Source organism: Cannabis sativa, chromosome 6, assembly GCF_029168945.1.
Source record: "Cannabis sativa cultivar Pink pepper isolate KNU-18-1 chromosome 6, ASM2916894v1, whole genome shotgun sequence".
NCBI classification, from domain to species: Eukaryota; Viridiplantae; Streptophyta; class Magnoliopsida; order Rosales; family Cannabaceae; genus Cannabis; species Cannabis sativa.
In genome coordinates, this window is record NC_083606.1 from 6,972,807 (window position 1) to 6,992,922 (window position 20,116).

General features: G+C 29.7%; 1 protein-coding gene across 4 annotated transcripts in view; it reads right to left on the reverse strand.

The window, feature by feature from the left end:
• The window catches only part of LOC115695182 (probable disease resistance protein At4g27220), a 67,046-nt gene that overhangs the window by 14,028 nt on the left and 32,902 nt on the right, over positions 1-20,116 (reverse strand). For 3 of the 4 annotated variants that reach the window (XM_061117750.1, XM_061117751.1, XM_061117749.1), the window contains 4 exons: positions 19,119-19,589; positions 15,878-16,348; positions 11,147-11,581; positions 10,360-10,758 (listed from right to left, as the gene is read on the reverse strand). In XM_061117750.1, coding sequence (XP_060973733.1) covers positions 10,360-10,758; positions 11,147-11,581; positions 15,878-16,348; positions 19,119-19,589 — 1,776 coding nt within the window. The remainder of the gene's footprint in view (positions 1-10,359; positions 10,759-11,146; positions 11,582-15,877; positions 16,349-19,118; positions 19,590-20,116) is intronic. The other variant, XM_061117752.1, reaches the window with a different exon arrangement.

A 20,116-nucleotide genomic window follows, 5' to 3' on the forward strand; every position in this document is an offset into this window, starting at 1 on the left:
TCATACTATTGTATGTATATATGTTTATTTTATTTTTCATTAATTAAACATATTAATTTAATAAACAAAATAATAATATTCACATATGTTTATTATATCGGTCTATATATGTGTGACATGTTTATTTTTTATTAATTTTTTTAAAAAATAAATAATATATATAAAAAATTGTTTATCTTTTTCTTTGTTTATTGTGTCATGTTTATTTTTTCTAATTAAATAATATTTGGAGTTTATAAAGTATGTTCGTTTATTTTTTTTTTTTTGTTTTGATGTAAGAATTGTATTTTAATAGAAAATTCGTTCACTAACTCATTAGAAAATAATTAATATATAGAAATAATAGAAAGAAAATATATTTATTTTAGTATAAATTGGCTATGTCTATTTTTATGTTTACAATTATAATAAATATGCTAATAATATAAAATATATACTTTGTATATATATATATATATATGTTTATTTTGTTTTCTATTTATTAAACATACTAATTTAATAAACAAAATAATAATATTCACATATGTTTATTATGTCACTCTATGTGTGTCATGTTTATTTTTAGTAATTTTAAACATTGATTTATATTTTTATATATTAATTTTTATAATTTTTATATTGTATTTTATTAAAAAAAAAAGCTTAATTCATACTAAAATATAAATATTTATTCTTTCATAAATAAATATTCAACTTGTTTATTTTATAAAACTGTTTATTATTTATTTAATTAAGTTTACGAAATTATTTATTTTGAGTTTTAATAAACATATTTTATTATTAATAATTTTTAAAACATTAATATAATAAATATAAGGATAAGATATTACAAAATAATATTACAAACATTAATTACATTAATCTATTTATGGTAATTTGTTTAATCATTAATTATTTATATTATTTAATAATTAAAATGTATGGTTTCATGTAATAAATTTTCAAAATGTATAAATTTTTAAAATAATTTTTTTTTACACATTTTTCTTAATAATATTGTTTTTGTTGCCCTATTATAAATTCCTCTTTTAATTATATAACTTGTTTATAATTTCTCTTTCTACCATTCAATCAAAGATGTAAAAATTGTATTAATTATATTTGACATAAAAAGTACTTTTGTGATATATTTGTATGCTCTAGACAAAAGAAAAAAGAGAATGTGAAAACTTTAAATCCTAGTTTTAGTTTAGTTAAACCATAGCTAGCTATAACAAATTTATTTTCAAATGATATGAAAACTTAAAATTCTAATTTACATTACTATTGTATACCTTCACTATATAAACTCCATCATGAATAAACATCTAGATATCGCACGTTGGAAAAGACTACTAAACGTAGCATTTTAAAAAAATATATTTTCAGTAATTCATTTTTTTTTTGGGATTTTTACACTGTATGTCAAATTTGGTATCTTTTATACATTTTTATTTATGTTTGGTTTTTTAAACTTTTTTATAAAATTTAATTTTCAATTTTACTTTTCAAAAAGTTCTTTAATTACAAAAATACTTTTATTGATTATGTTTAGTCTCTTTTACATGGTAACTCCCTTTCTCTTTTTTTTTTTTTCTCTTTATTTTTCTCTCTCTTTAAATTAAAAAAAAACAATTGTAATATTAATTAAATAAGAGATATTTACCCAATTCAACAAAAAATCACATATTATTACTTTCTTATTAGTGAACAGCATTTTGAATGAGTTTAACATTGATTGTTTTTTTTAATACATTTTTAAAAGTTTAAAAATTTTAAAATTACTACCTACACATTAATGTTGATATAATGTAGCTTTCACTATTTTTTCAATTTTTACATGTTAAACATGATTTTCTCCCTCTCTCTCTCTCGTCACTCAAATACTCATTTTTTTTCTACTCTTTTACATTCATCACATTTCTCTCTCTGTTTTTATTTTTTTAAATAGAACTTCTCCAGTACACATGTTCTCCCATTCCACTCATTTTTTATTTGTGAAACTATTTTTTTTTAGTTCATAAATTCATAATTTACTATGGCCTTTTTTTTTTAAAAAAAAAAAAGAAAGAGTAACAAGACTATGACTATTTCTAAAGCTTCTTCATCCTTTCTTCTAATTCTAGATCCTAAAAATGTTACTAAATAATCATAAAAACCCAAAATACAAACTAAAATGGGTAAACGCTATTGCAATGGAGGATGGCCGTGTTTTTCAACCTATTCCAGAAGCATCAACTTCAAAGAAAAGGCCATTGCCATATAAGGTTGAAAATAAAAAAGTAAAAAAAAAGTGAAAATAATCAAATGCTAGTGTAAGTAATGTCATGTATAAATACCCTATTTTTATGTTTTATTTATAATTTTACGGCCTAAAATTTTTATTTACAAAAGTACGCTTTTAAAATTACAAAAATACTCTTTTCTCAACAAAAAGTAAGAAAATAACTAAAAAACAATGTGAAATTAACATCACGACAACTATGAAACAATCATAAAAAAACTACAAAACAACCAAAAATACCCAAAATAAATAACATTGTGGCAGCTACAATACAAGTTTAAATAAACTATAAAACAACAAAAAAATAATTTATTATTTTTACTGAAGTACGTATTTTTGTAAATAAAAAAATTCAAAGCGTAAAAATAAAAAAACATTAGTGTTAACGTATTTTTGTAATTTTTTTTTTAATTTTTGGTCTATTATGCGAAAAATTCTTTTGTTTATGTTTTGCATTGTTGTTTTCCTTTCTTTTTTATAGTTGTAAAAGAATTCTTGTATGTTTTTGTGATTATAGAATGTTGATCCGAATTTCGTTCATATTTTCATTTTGTTTCTACTTAGCCATTTATCATTTTTTGTTGTTGTTCAGTTTTATTTTATCACTAAGCAAATGTATTTTTTGAGGTGTTTTTTTTTTTTTTTTTTTTTTGTTGTTTTTTCAGTTTTTAATGTTTTGTTCTAAGTATGATATCTTGAGTTTCTTTGGTTGGGTATTAGGGTTTCTGTAAGGTTTTTCAACATTATGATGAGCAATTTCATTATGTTTGATTTATAGGGGCTTTTTCTTGTAACTTTTGTGTATTAGAAGAGGTGTTAATGTTTGATTAAGGATTTTAGTAGTAATTTTTGAGATGCTATGTAGTTATTTTCAGTTGTTCTTATCTATATAGTAGTGTCATTTTACATTTGATTTTTGGTTGTTACAAAATATTTATTTAGGTTTAGTTGTTTTATGGTTTTTAATCACATTTTTCGTTATATTTGTGTTATTTTTGCATTTCTTTGTATAATTTTTCTTTCAAACTCATGGACAACAACGTAAAACAAACATGACAACAACGTAAAAACAACATATTTTTTATATTAAAATTCTAATACATTATATTCATTATAGTACCCAAAAATTCACTTGAGTTGTTTTTATTCTAATTTTTCGAAAATTATCAGAATGCACTAAAATTATATATATATATATAAAAAATCTATTGGCTAATATATGTGAATCAAGAAAACAACTATAATAAATGAAGAAAATAATTACAGTAAACACACTAAACACCTTAAAAACAACTATACAACAATATTAAAACAACTTTTGTTATTCCAATATCAGTAATTAGACATCATCATGTTATTAAATCCTAAATTTATAAATTGAACATAAAATTCATATTTATAATGTAGCTGTTGATCTAACATTTTTAATTTTATTGATCATATTCGGAATCTCTTCCTATCAACATAATGTTTATTGTCATCCTATTTCTCCAAATTATGTATCAAGATTGGTATAAGTTTTATTTCTTAGAAAGGATGATATGAGTTTTTATTTTGAATCGTAAAACTCTATATTTTTTACATGTTGAAAAAACAGTATAGTGTAAACAACTTGTAATAAACTATACAACAACATAGAAATTAATAATTTTGTTTTATCAAATATTTTAAAGTTGAATATAAATTGTTACAAAAACAACATAAAAGAAATTGAATTAATATTTTTTTTTTTGATTCAAGCGTTTATATATTACATCATGTTTTACTGGGACTCGAACCCAGGACCTCCAACACTCACACACCCACCTATGGCCACTTGAGCTAGCCCCAAGTGGTTAAGAAACTGAATTAATAACAACATGAAAATAACTTTTTATGTTTTTTTTTTTTAAAAAAAAAAAAAATTGTGATTTATGTTTAGTTATTTTTAAACTTTTTTCAATTATTCGTTAAATAATAACAAAATGTATACAATATTAATAAATATGGAATGGACCTTCATACTAACTACCTAGCATTGAGTCCATATGGTGGCCACTGATGTCTATGTTATATTATGTATAGGAATAGTTGGCAGCAGGGTCTACATATGTTAGTAGTAAGTGGGGTCATTTAGAGGTAGTGGGCCACAAAGACTCGTAAGAATCACATGCATATGCTCATTCCTAAAATGTTATCAACGTGTCCATACGTATATGCGGACTGCTTAGTCAGTCCGTATTTTTGAAAAAAAAATTTTTGTATTTTCTTTTTTGTTTTTTTTTTTTTGGAATGGAAAATGCATCTTTATTAACCATTAAAATCCGCTACCAAAGAAGGTAGCAAGTCGAATGGAACAGACTCCATATCGAAGATACAACCAGGAAAAAATATAGAAGCTCTTGCACAGTTATGAGCTACCATATTTGCTGATCGTTTAACAAATAACATAGAAATAGTTTTCAATTCTAACAACAGATTTTTACACTCTTGGATAATTTGTCCAAACATTGAAATCATTTTCACCTCGCTTCTTATCGCTTGGACTACCGTTAAACAATCTGTTTCGAGTGTAACATGTTGCCAATTGTGCCTCTTTATCCAACTTAACGCTTCACGAATGCCAATGGATTCCGCTACTTCGGGAGAAACCGAACCAGTAAAAAGTTTCATATTTCCCTCAATTAGCATGCCGTGATGGTCTCTTGCCACTAAACCGCATCCATACTTGTTACCACTATCAAAGAGAGCAGCGTCAACATTTACCTTGATGTGATTAATACTTGGGACAGTCCAATGCTCAGCCCCGTCATCGGCTTTAAGGCCTGACCATGACGTCTCGATTCGAGAATTTTGAGCATTCTTCCATTGTTCAAGGTAACCGGTTGCTAACACTACAATGCTGGCTGCAGTAACAGATTTCTTTTGCCACACAACATCGTTACGGGCGCTCCAAATGGCCCAACACAGAACCGGAAGTAGCAGTTTTTTCTCTGCTTCAGCAGCAGTAAAAGCAGCGACAAACCAGTCCAGAAAGTTTTCTGGTTCGGCTGCAGCAGAGGTTGTTCCGATGCCAACTCTGTCCCACACCTGCTTCACCTTTGTGCAAGTGATGAGTGCGTGAATGACGGATTCATCTTCGCTGTGGCAGACTGGGCAGGATGTTTGTACATCCACTCTTTTAATTTTCAATTGCTGCAGCGTGGGCAGACACTCTCGGGCAGCTCTCCAAACCAGGTTCTTCACTTTTGGGGGAATTTTTTGCTTCCAAAACTTGGTCCAGAACTTGGTGAGATCATCTTCGTTACCATCCCATCTACCATGAATTTTCTGAAGCAAATTGTAGCCACTTTTAACAGAGTAGATTCCCGATGATTCATAACTCCAAGTGAGTTTGTCACTGCCGTGGCTTATGTTGAGAGGGATATCCAAAATGAGCTTCTTATCCCGCTCAATAAACAAATCATTCAAGATATCAACATCCCAACTCCCACCCTCCATGACCATTAAGTTTCTCACTTTAGCTTCACCCAAACTAGGATGATTTGAATGAACATAGGGGTCATCTTCACTTGGCAACCAAGGTTCTTTGAGGACATTGATCTCTTCACCATCGAACACACACCAGCGAGTGCCTTTTCTAACCAGATCTTGTGCTTCCAGTACACTTCTCCACACATAACTGGGATTGGGACCCAACTGTGCCGAGAAGAAAGAACCATTAGAATAATACCTAGCTTTGAAGACTTTAGCTACAAGTGAGTTAGGCCGAGACAGCAGCCTCCACCCTTGTTTGGCCAACATAGCAACGTTAAAATCCCGTAGGTGCCTGAATCCCATTCCACCTTTAGCTTTATGTGAGCAAAGTCTATCCCAAGAAAACCAATGAATACCACTCTTAGCTTTATTTGCACCTTGCCACCAGAACTTATTCATGGCTTTCTCCATGTCTCGCGTGATGTCTAGAGGCAACAAGAAAACACTCATTGCGTAGCTTGGAAGAGACTGAGCCACGGTTTTGATCAAAACTTCTTTACCAGCCCGAGATAAGAACTTCATCTCCCAACCTTCAATCCTTTTTCGAACCCGTTCCTTAAGATAACCCAACACCGCAGACTTGTTCCTACTTAGAGTGCTTGGTAGACCCAAGTATAAGCTGTTTTCATCCGCCATAGACATGTGTAGGGTGTTGCTTATCCTATCCCGAACCGACTGGGTAGTATTAGTGCTATAGAAAATGGACGACTTTGCAAAGTTCACCTTTTGGCCAGAAGCTGCTTCAAACTTTTGGAGGATATCTTTTATTCTGTTCGCTTCCAAGATAGTGGCCTTGCAATACAGGTAGCTATCATCTGCAAAGAGCATATGAGAGATACGCGGCGCTCCATTCGCCACCTTACACCCATGGATAAGACCAACCCGTTCATACTTGTTCAATAAAGCCGAGAGGCCCTCGACACAGAGAATAAACAAGTAAGGGGATAATGGATCCCCTTGTCGAATACCCCGGGAAGGTATAATCGGCCCTATCTCCTTATTCTCATGAACCACCATATATTCAGCTGTAGTTACACACTTCATCAATAAAGAAATCCACCATTGATCAAAGCCTAATTTCCTTAGCATCGCTTCTAAAAAGGGCCATTCAATCCTGTCGTAGGCTTTACTCATGTCTAACTTTAGAGCCATAAAACCTTCTTTTCCTTTCCTCTTTCTCTTCAGATAGTGGAGCACCTCGAAGGAAATTAGAATATTATCTGAGATTAGACGTCCCGGGATAAAGGCACTTTGAGTATCAGCAACAATAGTATCCATGTAAGGCTTCATACGGTTCACCATTACCTTAGTAATTGTTTTGTACACAACATTACACAGGGCAATCGGTCTTAGTTGAGTCATATCTTCTGGATTTTTCTTCTTAGGAATCAACACAATATTGGCTTTACTACAACTCTGATCAAACTCCCCTGTCATGAAGAATTTTTGAACAGTTCTCACCACATCACGCCCCACAATACTCCAACACTTCTGATAAAAGGCAGGTGTCATACCATCCGGACCAGGACTCTTGTCTGGATGCATCTGAAAGATCGCCTTTTTAACCTCTTCTTCAGAGATGGCCGTGTGCAAGTTCTCATGATAGAATTAGGGACCGAACAATGAACACTATCCACTACTTCTTGGCAAGTAGAATTAGATGCTTGAAACAATGTTGAGAAATAATCTTTCATCACTTGATCAAGACCATTTTCCCATCCTACCCGAACCCCATTGTCATTCTTCAAACTCACTATCTTGTTATGTCTCTTCCTGGTTGTGGCAGCCTTATGGAAATAACTGCTATTATGGTCTCCTTCCTTCAACCAAAGCTGTTTAGAGCGCTGCTTCCAAAATGATTCTCTCTGATCAAGAACATGAAACAACTCCTCCTTTACTTCTTTATGCCGTTGAATGGAAGCCGTGTCTCTTTTATTTGCTAGCCTTTTGATCTCATTCTTGCAGCGAGTAATACGAGCTTTGAAGTTTCCAGTCACCTCCTTCCCCCATATACTCAATTTATCTGCACACCGTGCCAATTTATTTGGCAAATTATCATCACCTTCACTCTCCCAACAGTCCCTTACTATTTCAAAGCACATTGGTTCTTTGAGCCAAGCATTTTCGAACTTAAATTTGCGATTAGTAGGGAAACAATGATTAATTTCAGGTTCTAAAAAAAGTGGACAGTGATCTGATGAAGAAATTTCAAGATTTAGCAGAGAAGCACCTTGAAAAATTCGAGACCAAGCGTCGTTGATGAGTGCACGATCTAACCTTACTTCAATCCAGTTTCGAGAGCCCCTGCCTTTCTCCCACGTGAATGGATGACCCACTAATTCCATATCTGTTAAATTGCAGTCGTTTAGTGCTTGTTGGAAGCCATCGATCAACCTCTGGGGGTATGGCCTTCCACCCCGTTTATCCTCATGCCGCACTATGTTGTTCAAGTCTCCTATGACACACCATGGAAGGGTAGAGTCGGTAGCCAATGTTCGGAGTAGAGTCCACGATCGGTGTCTATTGTTCCTCTCAGGTTCCCCATAGAAACCAGTAAGCTTCCACGCACCTTTCTCAGATGATTCAACAAGAAAATCAATATGGCTGTTCGAATAACCCAACACACGCCCATCATCCTTATTTTTCCAAAGGAGAGCCAGCCCACCCGAACTCCCTTGGGCCTCAACACCAAAAACACCTTCAAACTTTAGCATTCGGCCCATACTTTCAATTCTTTTTTTATCACATTTTGTTTCACACAAAAAAATGAAATTGGGATGCTTTTGAGAGACTATCTCTTTAAGGAACTGAATAGCCCGTTGGTTCCCAAGCCCACGGCAATTCCAACTCAACACATTCATAATCCCCGGCGGGCCTGTGAAACAGAACCCGCCCCAAACAAGTTTTTTGTGGTATTTTTCAAAAGATCAGTATCCATATCCTCACCTTGACCCTGGATCGGCCCAACATCACCAAGCTCATCATTAGTAACTTCCACATGTGTGTTATTGTCTAGGTTGTTGTTCAGCCCAAGCCCATTAACAATATCAGTCCTTCTCCTCTTAGTATCCAAAATAAGAATACTAGTTTCCTTATTTATCATATTTGACTTCAAAGCAATATCTCCCACGATGGTATCTGTCATTGAAGGTTGATCAATTATGTCACCACCTTCCTTCAATTGAGGCAAGGAAATAGCCATCATATTTGAATTTCCCCTTTCATTAGTTGATTGATTGGATGATGATCCCAGATTATTAGGTGGAATGTGATTCAGCCGTGATTGCCTCCCATGATTGTTGTTGGTCTGATTACCATTGATGGGCGTAGATCTCTCGCCAGTCGTAGCCTGCTCGGAAAACGCCATTCCGCCGGCTCTAGAAGCAGCTCCGGACCTTAACCATCTCTCCCCGATTGCGTAATTCTTCCGTCGAGGAGTAGCTTTCAATTCCAATGTGTATGGCTTCTGTATCTGATCGAGTGGAGTATGGAAAAGCTGTTCACAAAATCTCTCCGAATGCCCAAGGATGCCACAAATAAAACAGAAAGTGGATAGGCCCTCATATTTAAAGTTCGCATAACAGTGAACCCCTCCTTGTTTCTCAACCTTCTTCCTGCGTTTTAACGGGCACTCAATATTGATCTTGACACGAACCCGAAGATAGTCGCGCCAAACTCCGATGAAGTTATTCGGATCAGTTTTGATGAATGTACCCACATAGTTGCCTAGGTCGCGCACCACCCGTTCCAACATAAAACCAGTAGTTAGATTGTGTATTTGCACCCAAAAGTCCAACTTGTTCAACGTGATCATTCTTGGGTCCTCACCTTGTTTCAATCGTTCAAATATCAACGGCACCCTATCAAATGTCCATGGACTCCCTTCGATCACTCGATCGATATCGACTTCATGGTAAAACTGGAATAGGAATAGATTACTATCAAGTTCCTTAACATACATACCCCTTCCCGGTTGCCATAGCGTTGCCATCTTGTTCTGCATTGCTTGAAAATCCACACCTCTATTAGTCAAGAAGCGACCCACTAAACACCATCTATCATCAATCTCCGTCAAATCATCAGCGTCTCCCACATAAATCAGGCTATCTTCTTCCTCATCTTCTATTCGAACATTCGCATACTGCTCTTCAATGGTAGGCTCAGATTGATTACCAGGCTCCATGACAAATAAGGACAAAGTATACCCCACGTATAAGACCAAACATGAACTTTTTAGAGAGAATATCGTACCATGTCAAAAGACAAGACTATATAGTTATTTCAAAAATTAAATTTATTTTCTTTTTTGTTTAATTTTTCTTAATAAGATAAAAATGTAAAATTTAGACCAAAAATGCCTATTATAGAAAAAATCCCTTTTTTTTTTTCTAAAATGAACGACCTAATTCATTTTTTAAAATATTTTTTCCTAGGAGTCAACTCTTTGACTACATTTTAAAGAGTCAGTGTAAAATCTAATGTATTTTAGCAATTTGAAAATGAAAATTTATATGGATGCATGACATAGCAATAAATATAATTGAATGAAATGAAATGAAATGAAATGAAAGGGTGTGTACCTTATTTTCAGTGAACGTATGGTCTTCACCCTCTACGACTTCTCTACTCCTGCAACTCTTCATCATCTTTAGTTTTGGGCATTCTTCTATAACCAATGTCTCCAAGGCCATTGGATGATGATGATGATTTATAAGGTGAAGCTCCTCCATCACACTTGCTCCTTCTTTTATCACTAAAATCCCTTCCATATTATCACACCCTGTTATCCATAGCTTTCTAAGTTGAACCAATCTTCTTTCCATAGCACAAGGAAAAACATACTTTAACTTGCCACAATTCCAAACAGTTAAATCTTTTAAATTCTGCATGTAAGATACTTCTTCAAGTTCATCTGCCCAAATCATCTCTACAGAATCAAGTTTCCTCAAATATAAGCTCTCCAACATAGGAAATGATACCTACAAAAGAGAAAAAATATATATGTATGAAATTTTTGCATATATATTCAGCAAACAATTAATATTATATTTTAAATTAAGTAGAGGATATATACCCTGAAGTATTGAAAAAAAAAATCAATATCAAACTTTACTCAGTATATAAAAACTAATAATGATATTATATAAAGATTTATTTATGTTTAGTGATGATTCGTTTCCCTTTCAAATTATTAACAACAATGATGCATCATAAAAACTTAAAAAGAATATTTAATTATTTTGTCACTTATATTATTTCTATCATTAATTAGGTTTCTAAAACATATTGTGTTATGACACTTTTGAAACAAAGGTATGCATCTCATCAGACACATATTGAAACTAAATAAAATGTAATAAAGCGTACCTTTTGATTGAAGAAAGGTTGTAATTTAGCTTCTTCAAATTCATTCCTACAACTTCTCTTCATTAATCCTTCACATTCCACTGCCAAAGGCTTTCTGCTGCTGAACCTTTTGAGTTTTGTAAGATCATAAAGCCGAATGTTCTGTAGTTTAGGGAAGGAAATGGTGTCATTGGAACTACCTTCTTCTTCTCCACCTTCTTTTATCACTACAATCTCTTCCATATTCTCACACCACTCTACTGTCAGATTTCTAAGTTGAATGAAACTTCTTGCCACAGCAGAAGAAAACATATACTTTAACTTATCACATCCAAAAACATTTAAATCTTTTAAATTCTGCATGTATGATACTTCTTGAAGTTGATCTGCCCAAATCATCTCTACAGAATCAAGTCCCCACAATTGTAATTCCTCCAAAATAGGAAATGATACCACCTGCAAAATAAAAGGATTATTTACACTAAAAGTCGTTCTTATCATTTTATTTACATATATATCGTGAATTATTTAATTGAGGCATATATCGTGGAGAGTAAATGCAAAATTATGTAATACACAAAGTATGACATTTTAAAGAAACTTTGATAAATATGGTATATTTTTTTGTCAAAGAAAATGATTTTTTTTTTTTTTTTTTCACAATCATTTTTGAGAATTTATTTGGAAGAAAGTATTAAATAGAAAACAGCCAAGTATCCTTTTTTATTTATTTATTTAACCCACAGCTACATACAATATAAGAGATTATATAAAATAATAAATATATCTTGAAATCACATGAAAACTTAAAATCCTAATTTATTTACTAACATTATAAATGTATTAGAGAAAGTTTCAATAGTTACATTAAACATGTAATCAACATGGTTATATTTTTTTTAACCATTAAATTATTATTGAATGATTGTGATTAATTTCAAAATTAAATAAAAATAAATAATGAATAACTTATAACCTAATAGTCACTTAATAATTTATTTTCTTATCAAACTTTAATAAAAATTAATTATATTTTAAAATTAAATTAATTATAATTATTAATTAATTTTTCATAATTTATTATTAAAAAAGAATCTTTTAGCAATATTTTTTGCCTTTAAATTATTAAAATTTTTATAGAAAAACTCTTTATAATTTAAAATTATACTCATATAATTTCATAATTAAAATTTTATTATACCTACAACTTTAATTTAAAATTATTACACTTAATTATTTTGTTTTTTATTTACATATTTTAAAAGTAAAAATTAAAATAGGTTGAATGTATTTTTTGAAAAAAAAAGTTAAACTCCTCTATCTTTTTTTTTTTTATAAGGAGTCATTTACTCAAAAAATCAAACCAGAGTCAAAAAATAAAGTCAAGCTCTCCTAAAAAACGAAGCAACCACAAATTCGAATAGAAAAACGCACTTTAGTTTTTCTAGTTGTAAAAAATAATTTAATATCATTTAAAAGTAATTAATTATTTAAAAATTTATTATACAGGAAGAGAATCCTAATTTGTGTAAAAAAAAAGTCTAATTTTTGTAAAAATAAAAATAAAATTTCAATGTAAATATTATAATTAAATGGTTTAACTGTTAAATTAATTATAGTAGAGATTTGTTAATGCAGATTTTCGTTAACTAGATTTGAGCCTAAATGGTGATAGACTTGCACAGAAAATAGAAATAGTAAAGATAAAAAAAGCAAGAACACGAAGGTTTTTACGTGGTTTTGCAGTTAAAATTCTGCATAGTCCACGAGTCAATCTCATTAGATTTCTGATACCGTTCTAGGGCTTTTTTTCTTATGAATTTTTCGTCCCTTTTTTAGTGTAACATGCCTCTATTTATAATTACATAGTCAGGCAGTATTACATAGTTGAATGATATCTTTACAACAATCATCCCTTGAAATCGTGGGATTTGATTACATACCACGTAAAATAAATGCGGTTAACATTTGAAAATCACATAGCTGTGATAGGTTTGCTTTTACCGGATCAAGGTAATCGTGTATTAAACATAATGTAAATCGTAACGTTCTGGGATATCTTGGTAGGAAGACGCTATCAATAACCTTGATAGCGAGCTAGAGTTTTTTCCACATCTTCTCCAAGGTTAATAATGTTAGCGTTGTCACTTCTGCGAGCTTGGTGACAAGATGAACTTCAACAGCCAACGCTAGTTGAATGTCACCTTCTGTCTGAGAAAACTGACTCGCTGATACACTATGAATCTCATTGAAAGATGACTGAAGCTGATTAGTGAAAGTACCAAAAGCGCGCCTTCGTATAGCGAGATGGACGTCTCGCTATCCGTGACTTAAGTTCTTCTAGCTGTTGTACTTAGTTAGTATAATGTGTATTATACGCTAAGTGTCTTAACAGTCATTATATCTCTCCTTCATCTCTTCATGCGTAATGAGGTTGATGCCTCGCCTTACACATCTAATGGCATATGACTTCTGGTTAACGAATGAGACAACAGTTTGTATATTTTTATCTCGCGTAAGACATTATAGTCAACGAGTTGTAAATATACTCTGTTACTTCCGTATTAATGAGTTATTCTATTTTCAAATATAATTACCGTTACATTCATTAATTCATATTCTTCCTAATTTGACACGTGTCCTTTGAAATGATGGCCGAATTTCGAGTATAACAAGAGTTATACAAAAAAATTATTTATAAATATTAATTGCTAAAAGAGGTCTTGTTAAATATTCAATTAATTATTTTAAGAAAATAATTAATTAATTCTAAAAAAAAAATTACCTATTGATAACTTGCTAATATAGGTTAAAAAAAATGTAACCGTTACAATAAAAATATAACCGTTACAATAAAAATGTACCAAGTTATCACCTGAATGAATAATATATACTTATGTGCCAAATTTAGTACCAAGTAAAATTTTGTCAAATTTTACACAATAAATATTGTACTTTTATATAATTTGTATTGTGTTATAATTATGTAGTTGTAATAATAAATAATTGACTGTTTATAGTAATAAAATTAATAATAACATTATTATTTATATGCTGAAGGGTAATCAAATATAAAATTTTGTATTAAGTTATGCAAATTAGTCTTTTTAATTATTACGAAATATAGCACAATTTTATATTTTCCACTTGAGATGGTTAAAGACTCTATGACAATTTTTATTTATTTGATTATCTATAATTCTTGTATTATGATGTTTTTAATGTTCAATGTTATTATTTGTTTTACTTAATCAATTATAGTTTATATGTATAATAAATGTTTAGAATAACATTATATTATATATATATATATATATTTCAATTAAATTTATATGTGCTTGTGCATAATTATAAAGGGTGATTTATTTATTAAAAAAAGTAATTTTATTTATACAAAAAGTGATAATATTTTAGGGTTATTTGCTGCGGCAAAACCTATTTGATAATATTTAAAAGGTGGCGACTGGCGATAGTCCTTTTGGTCACGAGTTTGTTGGAGCAGTGCCCTTTGACTGTTAGCTGCTAGTTAAGGCCGTTAAATGCTAGTTAGGAGACATATGCCGACATATTATTAGGTCACGTGCTAAATAAGTTTAATTTTTTTTAAAAAAATAAAAATAAATTTTCTTAATTTAACTTAATAAGAAATATGTTACAATTCTTAAAAAATTATTTAAAAATTAAATATTTAACTAATAAAAATAACATTTTTTTGAGCACTTCTTCTTTATCTTTGTCTCAAGAAATGAAATTACAAACCTCAAAATCCTAAAATCTAACAGTCATTCACACAAAGCTAAACTAACACAAAAAATATTGATGTTCTTCAAAACCTAGATTTTCAAAGTAATTAATGGGGATAATTATATATAAACCACTATTTTTGTAAAAATTTTATATTTTTTACGTTCAAAGATTTTTTTTTTACATTTTTAGAGTGTTCTACAAAAATAACAAGAAAACTACATAAAAATAACAGGAAAATAATATCTAAACAACATCAAAATAAAAAAAAAATAACATACAAATAACAAAAAATCAACAACAAATTAACAAAAGAACAACATAAAAATACATCAAAAGACCGTATTTTCTATAAATAAAATTATAAAACTGTAAAATATTTACACTTAATTTTTTAATTTTTTTTTGAGTATTTGTGAAATTTCCCTAATTGAAGCAAAAGATATACTATCTCTATTGTACTAAATATAGTAAAAAAAAAAAAAGCTTTTTGAGGAAGCCTTGTCTAAAAACATTGATTTGTCTCCAAGTGTACCTCTTATAAAAACTCTTACTTTAGTGTATAATTTGTGCAGAAAACAGAATTTTTGTTTTAACAAATATTCAATATTATTCATGGCATGGCCATACATAATTTTTTTGATGACTAATTCATTTTCCATAAAAGTACTTTACCCAATTCTTGTGCCAGCTTTTATCACTTGACTAGTTCCTCATTAGCTAGGTTTCTAAAACACATTATAATACAAAAGTACTTGGTCTACTGTAAGTGTTATTATTATAAGCTTATCAATGTATTTTAGTATTATATTATCGTTTGTAAGTAATTTTTTGCTATTATCTTTTGCAATAAATCATAAACCTTTTTTTTTTTTTCTGCTCTTATGTTTTGCACTTTTTTCTTTGGGTTCTATGGATGATTAGTGTTTGCATAATTATCGTCAATGCAACCACATTTGAAATAGGACATGCATAAAAAAAAAATTGAAAATAAAATGTAAAGTGTACCTTTTCATTGAACAAAGGTTCTTCTGGTGCTTCAATTTCATTGCTGCAACTTTTGTGGAATGTCTTCAGTTTTGGGCATTCCTCTATTTCCAATATCTTCAAGGATGGACATTTGATTGCCAAACGCTTTCCACCACTGAAAGTTTTGACGTTTGAAAGAGAAGAAAGATAAAGCTGCTCTAGTTTAGGGAAACAAATAGTCTCCATGGAACTTCCTTCTTCATTTCCTGCTTCTTTTATGACTATAATCTCTTGCATATTCTCACACTTCTCTACCTTTAGAGTTTTAAGTTGAGCCAAACTTCTTGCCACAATAAAAGAAAAAAGATATTTTAACTTGTGACACTTCTCAACATGTAAATCTTTTAAATTCTGCATGTATGATAATTCTTGGACTTGATCTTGGCAAATCATCTCTACACAATCAAGTGAGCTCAAACGTAATTGCTCCAAAATAGGAAATGTTACCACCTACAAAATGAAAGTCTAATCAACTTCATAAAAAGGGAAAAAAATCAAAGATAAATTAGGTAATTAGTTCCTAGTAGCACAAGTTGATTTTATGTATATCAGTGTATATGTTAGTTTATTATTTTAGTTTATTTTAGGAATGTAATAGGTAGATGCATTGTTTACATAATTAACTTATGACATTCATAAACAGTTAAATCTTTTAAATTCTGCATGTAAGATGCATCTTGAAGTTTATCTGGCCAGATCATCTCTACAGAATCAAGATTGTACAATTTTAATTCCTCCAAAATAGGAAATGATACCACCTGCAAAATATGAAGGAAAAAGATAAAAATAAATAATTTGTCAAATTCAACCAACTATATGTTTGAAAATAAACTTTTATTTATGGATTACTTTAACTAGGAATCTGAAAAGGAAAGTGAAAAAAACAACACTTTTAAACTCTAATTAATTTTATTTCCTTTTTGAGAAAAAAAAATTGAAGTTTGTTTTAAAATATTTAGCATGTAAAATGAGAATGTTAGCAACATTACATATAAGTAAAACAAAATCAATAAATAATGCAGTCAAACATTAGTTCTGTATTATATAATTAATAAGGTATGTATGTATCTTAATATCTACTTGGGTGGGAGTGGAGAGTAAATGCAAAATTATGTACACCCCTCATCCACCATCCGATCCGATCCAATTAGATATTTAAAAATAACATCCAATCCGATCCGATTATAATTGGATATCCAATATATTTGGCGGTCGGTTTTAATTGGATCGATCAATTCTCATTAGATTGGATCGATTTATACACACCCCTAGTGGCGATAGTCCTTTTGGTCACGGGTTTGTTGGAGCAGTGCGCTTTGACTGTTAGGTGCTAGTTAAGGTCGTTAAATGCTAGTTAGGAGACATATGCCAACATATTATTAGGTCACGTGCTAAATAAGTTTAATTTTTTCAAAAAATAAAAATAAATTTTCTTAATTTAACTTAATAAGAAATATGTTAAAATTCTTAAAAAATTATTTAAAAATTAAACATTTAACTAATAAAAATAACATTTTTTTTGAGCACTTCTTCTTCATCTTTGTCTCAAGAAATGAAATTACAAACCTCAAAATCCTAAAATCTAACGGTCATTCACACAAAGCTAAACTAACACGAAAAATATTGATGTTCTTCAAAACCTAGATTTTCAAAGTAATTAATGGGGATAATTATATAAACCACTATTATTGTAAATTTTTTATATTTTTTACGTTCAAAGATTTTTTTTACATTTTAGAGTGTTCTATAAAAATAATAAAAAGCTACATAAAAGTAACAGAAAAATAATATCTAAACAACATCAAAATAATAATAATAAAAACATACAAATAACAAAAAATCAACAACAAATAAATAAGAGAACAACATAAAAATATATCAAAATATCGTATTTTCTATAAATAAAATTATAAAAACTGTAGAATATTTAAACTTCCGTCTAACCATAAATTTGTAATTTTTTGATTTTTTTGAGTATTTGTGAAATATTCCCTAATTGATGACTTGCATCACAAAGATAGTCCAGACCTACCACCTTATTATTATTATTAGGATAAATACCATTTTGGACCCTCTGTTTTACAAAAATTACCAATTGGACCCTGTATTTTTGTATTTTCTAAAATAGTACAAATAGGACCCTGAATTGATTTTTTGTCAAAATAAAATTTAATTATAATTCGATCTAAAAGTGTTATATGACAAAACTGTTTGCATTTTTTGTATCTGTTCGTATTAAGCATTGTCTTCAAGTTGGTTGTATTAAAAAAAGTTATCAAAAATTAAGCTCAGGGTCCTATTTTTACTATTTTAAAAAATACAGGGTCTATTTTGTCATTTAACAAAATACAGGGTCCAATCTGTAACTTTTACAAAACACAGGGTCCAAAATAGTATTTACCCTTATTATTATTATTATTATTATTATTATTATTATTATTATTATTATTATTATTATTATTATTATTATTTCAGAAGACCACGTTATAGTTGAAGCAAAAGATATACTATCTCTATTGTCCTAAATATAGTACAAAAAAGTCTTTTTGAGGGAGCCTTGTTTGAAAACATTGATTTGTCTCCAAGTGTACATCTTATAAAAATACTCTTTGAATATGTAAGATATTAGTAATATAAAAAATTTATCTTAAGTGACATTAATATAGAAGTTTTAATGTTTTACAATTTAGCTTTATAATAAAGAGCAAAATTGCCATGTAGCTTTTTTAAATAGGTATATGGCATTTTGAAAAAACTCTTACTTTAGTGTATAATTTGTGCAGAAAACAGAATTTTTGTTTTAACAAATATTCAATATTATTCATGGCATGGCCATACATAATTTTTTTGATGACTAATTCATTTTCCATTAAACAATCATCATAAAACTTTACCCAATTCTTGCGCCAGCTTTTATCACTTGACTAATTAGCTAGGTTTCTAAAACACATTATAATGCAAAAGTACTTGATATACTGTAAGAGTTATTATTATAAGCTTATCAATGTATTTTAGTATTATATTATCGTTTGTAAGTAATTTTTTGCTATTATCTTTTGCAATAAATCATAAACTTTTTTTTTTTTTTCTGCTCTTATGTTTTGCACTGTTCTCTTTGGGTTCTATGGATGAGTAGTGTTTGCATAATTATCGTCAATGCAACCACATTTGAAATAGGACATGCATAAAAAACAAATTGAAAATAAAACGTAAAGTGTACCTTTTCATTGAACAAAGGCTCTTCTGCTGCTTCAATTTCATTGCTGCAACTTTTCTGGAATGTCTTCAGTTTTGGGCATTCCTTTATTTTCAATATCTTCAAGGATGGACATTTGATTGCCAAACGCTTTCCACCACTGAAAGTTTTGACGTTTGAAAGAGAAGAAAGATTGACCTTCTCTAGTTTAGGGAAACAAATAGTCTCCATGGAACTTCCTTCTTCATTTCCTGCTTCTTTTATGACTATAATCTCTTGCATATTCTCACACTCTTTTACCTTTAGAGTTTTAAGTTGAGCCAAACTTCTTGCCACAATAAAAGAAAAAAGATATTTTAACTTGTGACACTTCTCAACATGTAAATCTTTTAAATTCTGCATGTATGATAATTCTTGGACTTGATCTTGGCAAATCATCTCTACACAATCAAGTGAGCTCAAACGTAATTGCTCCAAAATAGGAAATGTTACCACCTACAAAATGAAAGTCTAATCAACTTCATAAAAAGGGAAAAAAATCAAAGATAAATTAGGTAATTAGTTCCTAGTAGCACAAGTTGATTTTATGTATATCAGTATATGTTGGTATATTGTTTTAGTTTATTTTAGGAATGTAATAGGTAGATGTCTAATTTATTTTGAATTAGTAGTATTTTTTTAATATCATATTGCAATACATTAATTTCTAATTGAGTATATTTTTTAATGTAATGAGTTGATTTATAAGTAACTAGGGAACTAATTCTGGCTTTGCACAATATTTTTAGGTTGCTAATATTTTTACCGAATAAGTGATCGATATAATATAAAAATTGACATTTGTGATGTGAATTTTGTAAGAAATATGAATTTTTTCTATTAAATAAGTAAAAGATATAGTGTTCACATAAATCCTAACTCTCTTTTCTTCTTCGTCTTCTTTTTTTTTTTTTTTTCCTATTTCGCACTTTTTTTTTATTGTAGTTTCTAGCTTTCTATGGAAGACCATTGTTTACATAATT